General features: G+C 39.0%; 1 protein-coding gene across 3 annotated transcripts in view; it reads left to right on the forward strand.

Moving 5' to 3' along the window:
- Window positions 1-560: 560 nt before the first annotated feature.
- Window positions 561-17,186, forward strand: part of wdr11 (WD repeat domain 11) — a 56,754-nt gene continuing 40,128 nt past the window's right edge. For 2 of the 3 annotated variants that reach the window (XM_044214403.1, XM_044214404.1), the window contains exons 1-10: window positions 562-777; window positions 1,898-2,009; window positions 3,553-3,706; window positions 3,958-4,131; window positions 4,539-4,740; window positions 8,790-8,955; window positions 11,253-11,355; window positions 12,095-12,293; window positions 13,272-13,372; window positions 16,150-16,326. In XM_044214403.1, coding sequence (XP_044070338.1) covers window positions 692-777; window positions 1,898-2,009; window positions 3,553-3,706; window positions 3,958-4,131; window positions 4,539-4,740; window positions 8,790-8,955; window positions 11,253-11,355; window positions 12,095-12,293; window positions 13,272-13,372; window positions 16,150-16,326 — 1,474 coding nt within the window. In that variant the 5' untranslated portion in view covers window positions 562-691. Of the gene's footprint in view, window positions 778-1,897; window positions 2,010-3,552; window positions 3,707-3,957; window positions 4,132-4,538; window positions 4,741-8,789; window positions 8,956-11,252; window positions 11,356-12,094; window positions 12,294-13,271; window positions 13,373-16,149; window positions 16,327-17,186 lie in introns of all 3 variants that reach the window. The other variant, XM_044214405.1, reaches the window with a different exon arrangement.

Consider the following 17,186-nt stretch of genomic DNA (forward strand, 5'->3'; position numbering starts at 1 on the left):
TATGAAATTAAAAGATCCTCCAAAAAGACAGAATCAATGTTTAAACCAAGAGTAAAAACCAGGTCCAGAGTATGCCCTCTGATGTGTGTAGGGCCTGTTATATGTTGAGTGAGATCAAAAGACTCAGCGATATTAATAAAACTAGAAGCAAATGTGTCCAAAGCATCGTCAATATGTTCTTTGGGGACAGTAAGTTATCACTGATAATTTTAAGAAAATCAAACATTGGGTAAAGGTGGAACAATAACAGTTCCCCAGTTATTAGATAAGAATAGCTATGTACAATCTTAACCCTTTCAAAAATTTAAATTTACAAAACAACAACAACAAAATCCATTGTTTTCACTTTTACAGTGGTTTAACTGTTATGGCACTATTGGATGTAAAATAAATAGTAAATTAGTATAAAATGCTATCATAACAATTTCTTTCTACTTGTCTTGTCAATAAAAACGTTTGACATTTTGAGAGAATTTATTAATTTCAACATTTTGGTTCCGCATTGAAGAAATGTGAGATGTCAGTTATGGAACGTTGTTACACTGGGATTTGTTCCCATACGGCGTTCCATTTAGAAACACCGTTTCACTTCCTGTTAGATATTTCAACAGAGCCGAACCACAGAAGCAAATCAATTGTAGCAGTTTTTGGTCAACAAATGTTAATGTAGCATAAATAGTGATCAACAATAATGATTCCGTACACTGTCAACATCAAACTCGCAGCTCGGACGTTGACTGGCACTCTCAATTTGCAGAATAAAACCGCTGTAGATTGGTGAGTACTGCATTTCTACTGTTAGCATAATTTTGTAGCTGGTTTAACGTTAGTCAAAATGCGCCACTGACACAGATGTTTACGAACTGCTAATTACATTATATGCGTTTCATTATATTGCTGCCTTTCATTGCTGCCTAGAAAGATGTCAGTGATAATTGAGGCTAAGTATGTAGCTTTTTCTCAACAAAACAGAAATATGTAGGGCATCTTGTGTCATGTCATGTGATGTGATGTGACATTTTGCTGGGCCTGATGAATTTCTTAAGCCTTATCTTCCCATAGTAACCCAACAGAGACTGTGACTGCAGTTTGACTTCATTTAAGTTATTGCATTGCGTGGTCTGTGATAAAACTCGCTTAAAGCGACCAGAAATATTACCTTTTTTTTTCTCTCTCTCTTTTTTTTTTACAAGCTTAGCACAATCACCAAGTTTTACTGAAGCTGGCAATGATTCATATATTAAATTTATCAATATTCACAACTTTGCATTCATCATCTTTAATAAAAGAAACACTTAATGTCAATAAGTATAGTTGTTATTTATATATATATATATATATATATATATATATATATATATATTTCATGATTTTTGTAGTAAATAATGCAGTCTTTCCCTCCAGCTACTCTTTATTTTTTTCTGTTATTATTCTCCTGTTTGGTTGGTGGTTTACAGTCACACACTTATTTCAGCTGTGAGTTGTATTAGTCTGTTGCACTAGGATTAATTGAAAGTCTGTGTGTACAAAAAAGAGATTTAGCCCATATTATAGTTGTGCAGCCACATGTGCATGCAGACGTATGTACTGAAAGATGAAGATAGATATAGACATGGAACGGAAAGCAGGAAACTGTAATGCAGACACAGCTTTCAAGTAATACTATATTCATAAGAGAGGGTATACAACCCTGTGTTAGGCCAAATGGGCACATTCACTGATGTTGTCTCATAAAATAAAATAATTTGAATTCACATCTTGAAATTTGGCTTATGTGGCCTTGTGCATCTGTGTGTGTCTCCCACTTACAAACCATCTCTTTCATTTTGTAGTGGAAAGAACTTTCAGTACCCTCACACTTGCCTCATCATTCATCATTAGCTCCTCTTTACTCTAGGGGTTGGCAGGGGCTGATAGCTCAGGGATGTCACTCCAGTATTCTCATCATCGATCCAAAGACGGCCCAGACCATCCAGGTGTTGGAGAGGCACAAAGCTAATGTGGTCAAGGTGAGTTTCCTAATTCTAAGTAAATGTTTTTTAATCTGTCTAATTGTTTATCTCCATAGTAGGGCTGCAACTAATAATTCTATTCATTTTCGATTACTCTTTTGGTTCTTTTCTCAATTAATTGTTTAATCTATAAAATATCGAAAAATTGTGAAAAATGCCCATCACAATTTTCCAGAGCAGAGTAATGTCCAACCATCCAAACCCCAAAGGAATTTCATTGATTATCAAAGAAACAAGAAAAGAAAAGCAGCAAATCCTCCAGTTTGAGAAGCTGGAAATAAATGTTTGGCATTTTTGCTTGTAAAATGAGTGGAACAATTAATCGATTTATTAATTTTCTTTCAAGTGACTAATCAGTTAACAGACTAATAGTTGCAGCTCTGCTCCGTAGGCTACATAATACAATTTAAATCTGTCAATAAATTAAACTGTAAATAACTGACGTCTTAGTGTAGAATATTTTAAATTTAGGTTAAAGAATTAATGTGACATTTCGGTCTGATTCAGTTGAAAAGAATATTTTGGATATAGAAATTCTGTTTTGGGACACTTGTTTAATTTTTCATTCTCAATCACAAAAAGTGTTTATTCAATACGTGATTCTTGGAAGCAAAAACATTAATCTTACCTGTTGCACTGTAAGTCAGCATATACTGTATGTATGTGGAGTATGGTTTGTAAGCTTGAATGTCTTCAGTGCACTTAGTGTACACATACTGTATGTCCTTTCCATATATGTCAGTTTTGTTGGATTAATATTTCATCACCCAGTGTTAATGTTAGCATTATGTGACCTTGTGCTAAGTTTTTATCATCCCTCTCTGGCAAACAGATTCAGCTCTGCTTCACAATGTAAGCCGACACTAGCAACACTGATAAAGGTTGCTTCTGTATTGACGGAAAGTCCTATTGTGTGTATGTTAGTGTGTGTTTGCGAAAGTGTGTATGTATGTTTGTGTTTTGTAGAAGTTTAAATAATGGGCGATAAATTCTACAGTGATTATCAGTGCCTGGGCTCAATCCGAGGCTCTCATTCCTCACTCGGAAGCACACTTTAATCTTGTAAAGCACCGCAGTCACAGCAGTGGGCCATTCCTCACCACCCAGCCTGACACAAGAAAGCTTGCTGAATTAAAAAAAAAAGAAGAAGTAGCCACAGTAAAGAGCATGCCTATTCAAGCTCAAATACACATTCATAATCAATTATTTAAACACAAACTTGTTCATACAGAAAAGTCATTTGTCTTTAAAGTGTAGAGCTTGCATTGGCTGCATTTCACTGTTGTGTGTTTCCTTTAAGTTCTGTGTCTTATTTTTTCTATTTTCTGTCTTTCTCCCCTAAGCCCACATTTATATGGACTAGTTAGTTGTTAAAATCTGTAAAAGCACTAATACAGAACAAGACCTGTTCTGGATAGGTCTACAGTTAACGAGAAGATCTTTGTATTCGTTGTGTAATTAGAGAAATTCATCACCTTTCGAGTCTTGCAGTGTTTCCATAGCGACTGCCAGATACTAGCATGTGTTTTGTGTTTGGTAGGTGAAATGGTCCAGGGAAAACTACTACCACAATTTGAGCTCTCCCTACTGTCTGCGGCTGGCTTCAGGAGATGCATCTGGGAAAATCATAGTGTGGGATGTGGTCAGTGGCACTGCCCATTGTGAGATCCAAGAGCACTCAAAACCTATCCAGGGTAAGAGATCTTCCATACCCCCCCTTCTCCCCCCTTTTTATGTAGGCTTGGATTGATTCTTTGTCCATCAGCTCTGTACAGGAAGGGGACATTATCCTGGCAGCACTGCCAAGGAGAAGCTTTGAACTGTTGCTCTGTTGTTGGCTATAAGTTTTCATTAAGATGCTCTTACCATTATTCTCTGTCTTCCCTCCTGGCACACACTGTGCCTCCATCCTCTTCATTCTCACATTGCTCTCTTTCTCTGCCAGACTTGGAGTGGTTATGGAATCAGGATGTGTCTCATGATCTGCTGTTAGCCATCCACCCTCCCAACTACATCGTTCTATGGAACGGAGACACAGGCACCAAACTGTGGAAGAAGAGCTACGCTGAGAACATCCTCTCCTTTTCTTTTGACCCCTTTGACCCCTCCAACCTGGCGTGTAGGTGAACAACATACTATCCAAAAATCTGACTCACTCTTAGTTTATTCACTTAGTTTCACTTTTTCACTTTCTTGCCCAGATATACACGTCATGTCGCCATATTGTTGCCGGAGCTCTTATTTACTTTTGATCAATCTCACTATGCAAAGCAAAAAGATGTGTCTGAATATATCTTAACACATATCAGAGACACTGTGTCACCTCTAGGGAGATGCGTGGTATTCAATAACCATTGGTAACATCAAATTTTCCATACTTCACTTTTTTGGGAAAAGCAGAGGTAAAGGAAAACGGATATTTTCCGACAAGTGACAGATGCAGAATTATTAAAAGAATACTGACAGTGTGTCCAGCTGTGAGAAGCATATGCAGCTTCATAATCTTTTTTCAATCTTTCTTGGCAGTGCTGACCAGCGAAGGAATAGTCTTTATCACAGACTTTACCCACTCCAAACCACCAAGCAGTGCTGGCAAAAAGGTCTACATCGCCAGCCCCCATGCAAGCCCCGCCCACACCAAGCCTGTGCCCGCCGCTGCCCCGGCCCCCACCGGTGCCAAGAAGGCCCTCAACAAGGTCAAAGTGCTCATCACCAATGAAAAACCCACGTAAGAGCCACTGAATTAAACTTTACTTCTGTAACTGTATTTTAATGTATTTTTGATACATGTGTTGCATATTTTAAACTATTTTCAAAATCTGTCACACTCTTTCCCATATATCAGTCTTAGAAATCTCCCATAGCCTGGTCTACATTTCAAGTAAGGTTTTATTCAGACAGAGTTCTAAGAGATAATTTTATCAGACAATTTTGTAGGCATATGTACAGTATGCCCCCTTGACCTGTAGTGAATCTGCACCTGTCAGCATGAGTTAATTATGTTATGTCCTCTGCTGCTAGACAACATGTTCAGGCACTGATGTCTTGTTTAATTAATAAATAAGTTTCCATCCCATAGATATGAGTGTAAAATGCAAAGTAAAGATGCAGTCTAGGGAGGACATAAACACAATACTGGGCTATTGTTTGAATGAGCTCTCCACAGGTTGAGTCAGCCTGCCTGTATCGCGGTTTGTTGAAATGCTGCTGCTTAGTGCTGTCCATTATTCGTTTTTTTTTCTCTTTCTGTAAGTTGGGCTGCTCTTCACCTTTTTTTTTTTTTTTTTTTAGCAAGTTAACTGACGTGTTGAAAGTGAATTTGACGGCTTGTCTGTTATGGAGGAATTATGACACATAAGGAAAAACTTTTTATCACACCTGAGGGATTTGCCAGACTGTATGTTTTTGTAACAGGATCAAATAACAGTATATGTGAGAATAATAATGGATTTTGGATCTTGTTTTCTGAATCTTGTTTTCATTTTGTGCTTGACTTGCATGAAAGAGCTTGTTTGTTTTGCTCAACTCAGTGTAGAGTTTGGTGTACAGCTAACTCTTTTTTTCCATCATGGTTTGACATTGATCGATTTGACCAAATTTAAGCTTTTTGGGGGTTGAAAAGTGTCATATCAGTTAAGCTCAGATATGGTGATAAATCAAGTCAAGTGTCAGGAAATTAAGGACCCACATTTCCCTAAAGAATAGGGAAAGATTTGATCATTTGGTATATTTACTACATTGCTTTTAATACTGAAACGCATAAGAGGTAGTGGCTACCCTAATTTTTATGTCATTAAGTGACAAACTTGTAAAATTGTGTAAGGCCTTGCTTCACAAAAAGTTGCGACGGATCAGGAACCAAAGGCTTGTTTGATGCGCTGACAGCTTCTTGCCTGAGCGGTTGTGACTGTCAAATAGGTTTATTTATAGCAGCAGCACCCCAGCCTCTCTGTCCACCCACTAAACCAGCTGTAATAACAAACACTCCATTAATCTTACATGTCTTTATTTTCTCTCTCGCCTCCCTCTTCGTGTCCATTTCAGTCTTTGTGGTTTCTGTTGGTATGTGACACCTTCTTCCCTCACCTTCCTCGCGGTGTGTAATTACTCTTGAAAATGCTGTATTCCTTCAGTCTACCTTTTGTCTGTGTGTCGGTTATCATGTTCAGTGTTACAGTATCTCTTCTCGCTTGCTCTGTCTGCCTGCGGTTGATAGATGGGGGATTTAAGTAAGCTGCTTTCCCAGACTATTATCAGAAATATGTTGAATACACTACTATATCATGCACATTAGTGTCTCATCAGGCAGCCATTAATCTGGTTGTTAGCCAGGAAAGATTTGGTCATCTGGGAAAATCATAGTGTCTGTCATCTTTTATCAAGATGACAGAAAGTGGCTTCACGCTCACACTCGAGCATGCCTGTTTACACACAAACACACATGAACAAACAGAATTTTAATATTTAGAAATTTAATATCACAATAAATGATTTACTAAGACATTAAAGTTGTAATCCTTTTGATTTTAATACTACAGGTCCCAGAATTCTGTGGGTAGCAAACACTCCTTGAGCAGTTAATTTGTTAGAAATACTACCGAAGAGCAATGGGCAACCATGAGGTGAAGGCAATTTGTATCCAATGAGGGAATGGCGGACCCGCCTCTAACAATGAATCCTACTATGTATAGAGGTAATTACTGAATGTAAATATATTGAATGGCTAATGCAGACAAAAATCAGACCATAGATGGTATCAAAAATGGAGTTTGATTTCATGAAAATCTTAAGGATTATAAGATGAAATACATATTTAAGGATATTAAGAGTTAGATATTTTTTAAGGCTACGGTAAGAGTAGCACAAGGACAAGGGAGAACCTTAAAAACATTAAATAAAATAAATGATAAATAATAATTGACAGACATGTGACACTAGGACATGAAAGAGCACCCGGTCAAACCCCGAAATGTACCAAGCTATTTTATAGAAACCACAAGAGATCAGTTATCTAAAGTTCAAGAAGGGCATAACCAACTGAAGTGGGCAAGGCTTACTAAGTTTGATTTTGTAGAAAACTTTTTTTTGTCTGTTTTGGATGTGATTTATGAGAGATCTTTTGAAGTTTTTTTTTTTGGAGGGGGGGGTCCCCACTGCTATTTGGTCTTCTCTTAGCCAAGACTTGGGAGCTCAGTTATTAAACATAATTATGCACACATTTGGGTGCTCATGTGCAAATCCAAGCCAAAGTCATGATTTATGCACCCCTGCCTGCCAGTATCAAGTTGCATGAGTTTATTCTGTATTGTCTAGACATCAGAACCTCACGCTGAAGTGACTACATAATGTATAAACACAGTATTTGATTTTAATGTCCTTTGGGTCATTTATCTTTATTTAACATGATTAAATAATAGAAGCTGCGAGTTCTTCGAAACTTCAGTCCTCTGCGGTAGCCTTGTGTGCTATCAAACACACCTTGCACAACTCACACTTGTGTTTGTCTGAGTATATATGTGCATGTGGCAGTGTATTAGTATGTATGATCCACTGACTGCTGTAGCCTTCATGCCTTATTGACAGCAAAGAGAGAGAGATGTGAGGAGCGTGTGATGTCTGTAATATTTTGGAGGGTTTGGGGTTACAGGACTTTTTCTTCTCTTTTAATGTTTTTCCTCTTTCTCTCTGAAGATCTGTTGCTTTCTTTTTTGCATCTAAGACACAGAAGTCTCTTTAACTGTTTCTTTCTGATGTTTTGCCTATGCTGGCTCAGACATTTCAGCCCCTATCTCTGCCTCGCCTGACTTCAGGAAGCTGGTAACAGTGTGATTTAGCTCAGCAACTCTTAAAGGTTCCCCTATTGAGTCCATTTTATCTGTTACGCTGTCCCCAGGATGATAATTATCTCCATTGTGTTGTAAAGTTTGTCTCACCTTTATTTGATCTCATGGTGACCTAGAGGAATGAAGCTGTAGGAATGAGTTATGGCCACAGACCTGCTCATAGATTCTGTGAAAATCAGCCCTCTGTTCCTTCTTGATTTAACTGCTAAGTATTTATGACTGCTTTGTTGTCATATGGAGAGATCGAACCTGGCTGCTTCCATGGATAATAATATTTGTAATTAATTTAAACACACATGAAAGAAGTTACAGCAGACAGACCTAGTTTAACATTTTTAAGACTCAAAATAACGGAAGGGATTTTTGTCTAACACTGCCAATACCTGCTTAATTCATCAGCCTCCCATCATCAGACCAAATTCACTTTTAAGTTCTCCCTCATTTGCCTTTGACTCACAGAGACCACAGCAGTAATAGCTAATTTATTCAGCCTTCTGTATGGGAAGACATGAATAAAGATCATGTTGATCTTAGGAATGAGACAGTTTTTATTAAACTTGTTTTAAGACTTTCTTATCCATAATCACGTTGGTGTACGTAAAATTAGCATATTTCATATGCATGTGTTGTTATAGCAGATTATCATTATATTTCTGGTGATTCCTTTCTAGTCATTAAAATGTTCTTTTTGCCTTTTCAAACATGTCTTGTGTGCAGTATATTGAGTTTAAAACAAGTATACAAAACAGTGGCAAAATGTAGGAATAAGTTAATTTGTCAGTAAATAGATAGATGTGTTTTTGGCTTTTAGCTTACCTTTTTCAGGGGAACAGGCCAAATATTTCCAGTAAAGAAAATAATCTGACACTGAAATTAATTTCCTTTTCCTACTTTGTGTGCATCCCCGTCCGTCCTCTGCTTTGTGGCATTGCAGTGCAGAGGCGGTGACGTTGAACGACTGTTTGCAGCTGTCCTACCTGCCATCCAAGAGGAACCACATGCTGCTGCTTTATCCCAGAGAGATCCTCATCCTGGACCTGGAGCTCAGCCAGACAGTGGGTGTAGTGGCCATCGAGCGCTCCGGGGTGCCCTTCATTCAGGTGAGGCACTGCATACAGCAAATTCTGTGCAATAAGGATCTCAGTAAATGTTGACAGAATCAAAGTCTGAGGTAATCGCAAACCTAAAAAGAGTTAATCTAGTTTTTGATGGAAATAAGGTGTTTAATTTGCCAATTACATGAAGTCACAATTCTGTCAGCTCTCAGACCTTTTTCTAAGTGGTTGGAATTTGTTGGAGGGACATTCCTGCTGTGCATTTGGATGTTATATGCAGAGACAACTTGCAAAATGTTTGCACTGACGTCTTAGTGGGTCTAGGTGAGATAAATGAAAGGATGGCTGTGCTGTTTTGCTCTAACATGCGTCCTACATCACCATCTCTCCTCCCCTCAAATGAACCTGGTGCACATTCTACTTTTATTGCATTACTCCAAGGGCTTTACCAAAATCAGTCTTTTTCTTGTGGATGATTCTTCCAGGAAGCCAATTCCCCCTGCCATGAATGATAAAGTTCTCTACTTTTCTTCCTTCCTCTCAGTGCTCACCTCATTGAGGTCTGCAGGGCCGTGCAGTCCTAGCTACAGCAAAAAATCCACCAGCACTACATATCATCTGACTTCTTGTTCCTCTCTATAGTCACATTCAGCAGCACTGGTGACCTTTAGATGCCAATTCCCTTCTTTTGGAGTCTGGATTTCTAATTGGAAATTGATGAATGCTGTGGGGGTATTAGATAGAGGATTTGTCACAGCTGCAGAGCTAGTAATGGAACAGAAACTGTCTCTTAATGTCATTCTGTTCACTCTGCTTTCACTCCCAACTCCAAATCTGTCTGTGAAGGAATGACCATTGTGGTTGCTTGTCATTTCACAGAGTAAATCTTGTGGTTCTCACTGTGGCGGTTCTACTCTTTTTGATCCATAATATGCCACTTTTGAAATGTATAACCTTGAAATTTTTGCCTGTATCCACATGCATGGACCAGTTTACCTTTCCTCAGTTAATTGACATTTTCTGTGTGTGTGAAATTGTGTTCTGTTCTGTATTTTATTGTACTTCCATTAATCATACTTTTTTTGAGTTGTCAGTGATCTTGTTTTAATAAATGTATCCATGGTTAAACAGTACAAAGCTGGAGAACAAGCCTTTGTAGTCAAGTAGTAAGTCCTAAAGTCACAGAACAGGAGTAGAGGGGTATTACTCAGCCGCCCAGGCTCTGTCCGGCCAACGCCTCCCTTCTCTAAGTGTTATAAAGTGCTTGTCACACAGCCAATTTGCATGACTGATGACACAGCTTCAATAAAAATCCAGGCTGGAGTGTAGAAGCTCCAAGAGCCAAGGAAAAACAGGGAAATGTAGACACACACACATCTATACTACACACTGTCCAATTTGGCACATACACAATGTACACAGAGTTGCCAGTTTATCAGGTACACATACAGTAGCTATACATCTAATGCAATCCAATACAAAATCTATCACTGTAGAGCTGAAATGTTCAGTTTCAACAAGGCCTTTATGCACCCTGATGGCCATTTTAAAAGGCTGCAGGTTGTGGTGTTATTGATTCGTATTGCACTATATTGTAAATGTAAGTAATATTTTTTCCACCTGCACTGGCATCAATGGGGTTAGACAGGTGGGGGCCAGACGATGTGTAAAGCATGACCTTATGGCTACAGAGTGTGAGACCAGTGTGAGCTGGAACACTTTATTGATAATTAGATAGAAAATTAATGGGCAATAATTTTGACAATTAATTAAAAAGTCACTTTTCAAGCAAAATGACCAACATCCCTTAGTTCCTGCTTCTCCAATTTCAATATTTGTTATTTTTCTTTTGGACTGTTGAAAAGCAATGTGAAGACGTCACCGTGGACATTAGGCAATTGTGATGGACATTTTTCACTATTTTATGACATTTTTTATAGACCAAATGATCAATCGTATAGTCAAAAGAATAATAAGCAGATTAATCGATAATGAAAATAATTAGTTGCAGCCCCAAATCTGTTTGTGATGAGTAACAAATAGAAGTTAAGTTCTCTAGTTACTCTTTGAATGACCAAAAAAACACCTCCTTTTCAGACTGACTTAAGGGCTTATAGCTTGATTCAGCTTAGATTTTGTTTGTGCTAAATTAAACTAAATTACACGTCTACATATTGATGAATATGTTACAGATTTCTCATTCTGTGGAACAGAAAGATTGACACATTGATGCAGTGCAAAAAGCAAACTAGAGTACCACCTGTTCAACACTAAGTCTTCAAAAGACATTTGGCAAACATGTTAGTGAATACACACCTGTTTCTCTGACTCTCTGTGTGTAGGTGATTCCCTGCGCTCAGCGGGACGCCCTCTACTGTCTCCATGAGAACGGGTGTATCACTCTCCGAGTGTGTCGCTCCACTACCACTCCAGAGGAAGCAGCAGGTATGAAACCTCTTCACTGAGATTTTCACACACACGTGTAGAACATGCTCGTTGTTGTAGTATGCTCACTCACAAACCACTCTCACTCCCGTGCCGTCCCCCAGTCATCATCTATTCAGCTAAACTGCACTGCAGACGGAGCCTGTAGCCTTCCTCTATGCTCCAGTGGGCATTTAGCCTCTTACCGTCTCATTTATCTTTGGCTTAGTGTTATAGACAAATGGGAGACCATTGTCTCACTGAATCTCTCTCTCCCTCACTTACTCTTCTTGCTATCTATTCCATGCTGCTCATTTTTCTTTTTTCCTGCCATTTCTGTTTGTGAGTCTCTTACACTTATTTCCTGTCCTCTGTTCTTATCTCCTTCCTTCTATCTTTCTAATCTGCTCCTCTTCCTTCCTCTCCCACTTACTAAAAAATTGTCTTAATCGGTCTCTCAATTGCACCTTCTCCCACTCTTACCTACTTCCCTTCCTATTTCTGTATCTATTCCCTTTTATTATTAACATCTACTCAATACCTTCTCCCACATTTTCTCTTTTGTTCTCCTTGTTTTGTCACCTTCCATTCATGTGTTCACCAATTTGCTCTGATTCCATCTTATTCATTTTTATCTCCCTCCCATCTTCTTTCTTTTCTACTCTCCCACCATCCCATACTGTCTCTCTCTACCTTTTTACCACTCGCATCTCCTTCTATTTGTCTACTTTCTTTCTCCATCCCTCCTCCTCTCCCTCAGACCCTGAGCAGAGTGTCCACGAGCTTGTGTACGACCTGCGTTCTCAGTGCGATGCCATCCGAGTCACCAAGACAGTCCGGCCATATCGCATGGTTATCTGCCCCGTCAATGAAAACAACGCTGCGCTTATGGTCAGCGACGGCAGAGCCATGTTGTGGGAGCTCAAAGGCCACACCGGCAGGGCTGGTACCAATCCTAGGTACATATACACACACACGCTACAAGCTACATTGCATTTTTTTTGGTGGTGGCTAAAATGGCAGGGAGAAGTAATGGTTAAAAGTTTGCAGGTGATTTTAAACTACATGATCTTTTGACCTAAATTTAGTCTTCTTAGTGACTGGCACAGGTAGGGGGTGCACAGAAGTTTAGCTATCGTTGATGAGCCCTGCTTCCCTTTGATGGAGCACTCCCCTGCTGCTGTCGAGGAGACAGTTTTGTATTTCTCTCTTAAGTTGACTTCCTATGTGAGGCAGAGAGAGGTTTGTCTGCCTGTGAGCAAACCAAAACCAGAATTTATTTTGGGCAAACGTGAAGAGAAATCTGCAGCATTGAATTAAAGAGGAATTGCATGTTTTTGCTACTTTGTGATGACTTGTCTTATTATAGTCTTGTTTGAATTTATTTGCTTGAAGTTTCAGACAGGTGGGTTTTCTATTTCAGGACTCAGGACTCGATGATGGCAGTTGTCTTTCACACAACACTAAATTGATAATCTGATGCTTTCTTGTGAATGTTGCAATGTTCTTGTGCTTAGTGTTCCTATTTGGCAGCCAAAACAAATCCTCAAAAGATGGTTTGGTTTTTACTGACATGAATTATTATTCCTGTTACATTCTCTCTGTGAGATGGTGTCACGGTGTGCTGAGCATGTAGAGTGGGATATTTTACTCTGCTATACCTGTTTGATTATAGTACATGCCTAGATTGTATGAACTCCATCACAGTTTGCAGCAGTCATGAAAATAATTCTTCTCGGAATCATCTCTGTTTTTTATTGAGCGGCATCTAATCAATACAAGGAATCAGTACACATGTCATCCACGAATGCTGCTGTCTCCCTCTGGTGTAGTAATATATTCATTTATTACTCCCCATTCACTTGGTTTCAATAACTGATGTGTGCCCTGCTTTCAAAATGTATTTAATTAATGTTGTCTCTCCCCTTCTGTGTCAGTTCATGTCTTTCGCCGCTGTACTCCCCCGTGTCATTTTGTGGAGCTCCACTGGGTCCAAACCAGAAAAGGATTCAGGATCTCTCTCTCAACAGCATGATCGGTACGATCACTACACATCACTATCAACCATCTAGCGAGCACCAGACATGTTGGTGTCTACAATGCCACCAAGTTTGTTGTTTCCAAGGCAAAATGTCACATATATCTTTTCTTGTTGCAGCAAAAGCTTTCTCTCTCTCCATAGAAGGATTACTTTCATTTTTGAAAGAAAATGTGAAAACTAAAAAGAATGAAGGAGACATAGCTGTGTGTGTGTGTGTGTGTGTGTGTGTGTGTGTGTGTGTGTGTGTGTGTGTGGCTGTGTACATATATATGTGTGAGTGTTTGTGTGCATCAGGCCTTCTTATATCTTTTATTGTACCTCAGTTAGTTGTGTGGGCCTCGGGGCACCCCTTCACTTTCTGCTTTAATGTGTGACTGCTGGTTTCTCCTCTGCGCACTACACAGGCCAGCGTTATTCCCCAGTCTGAGCGGCTCTGCACAAAGAGTCCCATGGGTGCTTTGCCCTTCCTCTCTTTCTCTTTTGTCTCTTTACCATCTCATCCTTTTGCTTATGGTGTCTTTCCATCTTTCTCTCTCTCTAGTCTTCTCCACTCACCCTCTCTCTCTCCTCCCTATTGATTTAGAACAGAGCTGCCTATCAGAAGATGAATGTTGGTTTAAAATAGTAATGAGATGCAGGATTTTTGTGTTTTGTTCTTTTTTATTATATATAACGTTTGTCACTTGTGTTCAGCGAGAGTCAAACTGCCAATGAGCAGAAAACCTTGGGGAGGTGGAGCAGCAGTAGTAGTTATGCTAGCATAAGAGGGCAGGATTTTGCTGTCTATTTCCTCACACACACACACACACACACACACACACACACACACACAGATTGGAGCCAGTTACTGCCTGGAGCAATATCTCTGTCTGACAGTTGCTGACTAAAGCTCTTGTTATGAATGAATGTCACTGGCCTGCAGGTTGCTAAAATTCTGTGAGAAGCTAGCTTGTTGTTAAAATCTGATGCTGATTGGCTGACAGAAGAAGGGCTGCAGACGGGCAAACTGAACATCGCTATAGGCAAGAGCTGCCACCTAGAAAACCATATTTGCCATATTTTCAATTGCTGCACATCGCAATCTATTGTATGTATGGTTTTTTTTTTTTTATTGATGTATTGCACTAATGCTCATTTTGAGAGACATTAAATTTCCAATGCAAAGAAGGCTATTATGGTGCATGAAATGAAAACCAATAATAACTTATAACTTATAACTTCAAGGTTGTTGGCCCCTCAGAGGATTTCCTATAGCTCTGCAGCAAATACACAAAAGGAAATGATTGACCATTTAGAACGTATAAAATGTAGTCATTAACAGTCTTATTGTGAAAGGCCTTCCCATTTAAATCCATGCCTCAGTAAAAATAAGGTGTGTTTAGGTCTTTGAAAATATTAAAAGACCCGGGGCTTATATTTATGGGGGAAACGTATGACTGCCCAGTATTAGAAATCTAATGAAATCAGCAAAGTAGATTTAAGCATAAAAATACTCTCCTGGCTTAATTGTCTCAACTCACCACTAAATCCTTTAAATCATTAAAACTGTTCAACTTGATAACTGAGGCCACAGCTTAATGAAACAAACAATATAGTCTCTTTTCTACTGGGTCAAGCTGCAGTCAGTGAGCGTTTCCACTTCGGACAAGGAACAACTTTGGATTAGATTGGTAAAGGCAAGTTGAACGTTTTATTTGTAAGAGTGCTAATGAGCTCTATTACAAATAGGTATCTAGAATTTTGGAAAAAAGAGGGATAGAGAGATAACCGCACACTTCTCTCCATGCTACAAAAGATTTAGGTTTTTATGTTTCGACTTCGTCAGGGTACAAAGGGCACTGTGCCACAGGACTCGATGTAGGATGATTCACACCTGAACAAAATTAGGACACCATGTCTCATGTATATGCAGCCTGATCTAGAGTTGTAACATGAGCTGGTTTGGGATGCTGTTCAATAGTTGATGTTGTTGTGTTGGGTAGTTTATAAGTTTGTGTCTTAAGTTTTGCCTCATTTGCTTGTGTTTAATTTTATCTGATATTGTTTATTGTAACGCATAGTGCTCCAGGTACGCCAGCTCTCAAAAATGTCTTATTGTGCTTGGTGGAAATAATATAACCTATTCCTAATGCACATTATTGCAAACAAGTAAACCACGTACTGGCACTGACAAATAAACTGCTGCCAGCAATTTTAATGAAATATCCATACGGATGGTTGATTCAGAGTAGCTGTCTAAATCCTGTCCAAACCTTCCTCCCCAAACATTTACGGACTGAAACTACCCTCTCCCCAGATATTATATAAAATACTGTAGAACACAGTACAAAAAGTTATAGGGAACCATTAAAATAAATCGTCTTGCAGGCTATATTTTCTTAATGCAGACTTATTCAGCTGCCAGACATATCATCTAAATTGGATCAGGCTGGCTAATTTTAATGTATGCTTAAATATTATATTGGACACAGTTATAGCACAATCCACAATATTAAAGGACTTATCGGACATTCCTAATTGGAGCTAAATGTTATTTAGTAAACAGATGTCAAGTTGTAATATTGATTTATTACAGATTGTTTCCCCTGGGTTAAGATGCAAGAAAAGCAGTCCTCACTCTTCATACTGAAATTACAAAAAATGCAAAGAAAGGAGGACATTTAATGGACACTTCTCATGTTATGTAGCAAAGCTACCCATGCTATATTTACTGTGCTTAATATTTTTAAATTGCTCCATTGATAAAGTTGCATATGTTTTGTTTTTGTCTCCAGGTCAGACCTTGATAGCTGGTGAGGCTCCTCCTCCATCATCCAACCAACAAGAGGTTCAGTTGAAGTTCCTGCTGACAGGCCTGCTGTCTGGTCTGCCGCTGCCACCATTTGCCCTTCGCATGTGTCCACCTCTTACCACCAAAAACATCAACCATTACCAACCCCTGCTGGCTGTAGGTAAGTAATGTCACCATTGACACACATGCACACACAAAATTCTAAAAAAAACTCACATAAGACCAAGGCACTACCACTGGCAGGGTTGGGGATTTTATTCCCCTGAACGAAAAGTCATCTCCACTTAATACTGCAAATTCTGTTCTGTGTAAAGGAGCTGTGATCCGTCCCACAGAGAAAGTACTGTGGAGTATTCTGAAATATAGCAAACGGTATGGAGGTCATAATGTGCCAGCATCATTATTGTATATCTGGGCTTCTTAAAGTCCAAACAAAGGTCTGCTTTTAAATTTAGTTTCTGCGTTTTCACAACAATCTGGAGGTAAGTTTTGCACTTGTATCCAGTATGTTGTTTTGTTTCATCATGATTTGTGGCTGTTTCATGTGTGCTGCAGTTCATAGAGAAAATAAATAGTAAATGAACTGCTTCTGTGTTTTTCTGGCTTTGTAGCCTTTGGATTTTTGACTCACATTCTGCATTCAGTAGGCGTTAGTATGTTGCTAACATTAGCATGGCAGCACACTATTGTAGAATCCTTTAACATTATGTACTGCTATATAACATACTTTAGGTAACTGCAAAATTTCATTAAAAATGGTGGAATTGTCTATCATTGCATGCTATGCAATATGTTAGTTCATTACTGTAGCTTAAAGCTTTGCTCAGTTTGCAGTTTTGCAAAACCAGGGAACAGATATGAACATTTCTGGCAGCTACAAAGCCCTCTCTCTCCCCCATTTTGGTTAATCAGACCAATTCCCCTGCTTCTCCTGCCTGCTTACACCTAGCTCATAAAAAGGGTCAAACCATCAGTAAACACATTCAAAGTGTGAACAGATGAAACTACAGCAGCTCTACA

This window comes from Siniperca chuatsi, linkage group LG11 (assembly GCF_020085105.1).
Source record: "Siniperca chuatsi isolate FFG_IHB_CAS linkage group LG11, ASM2008510v1, whole genome shotgun sequence".
Lineage (NCBI taxonomy): Eukaryota > Metazoa > Chordata > Actinopteri > Centrarchiformes > Sinipercidae > Siniperca > Siniperca chuatsi.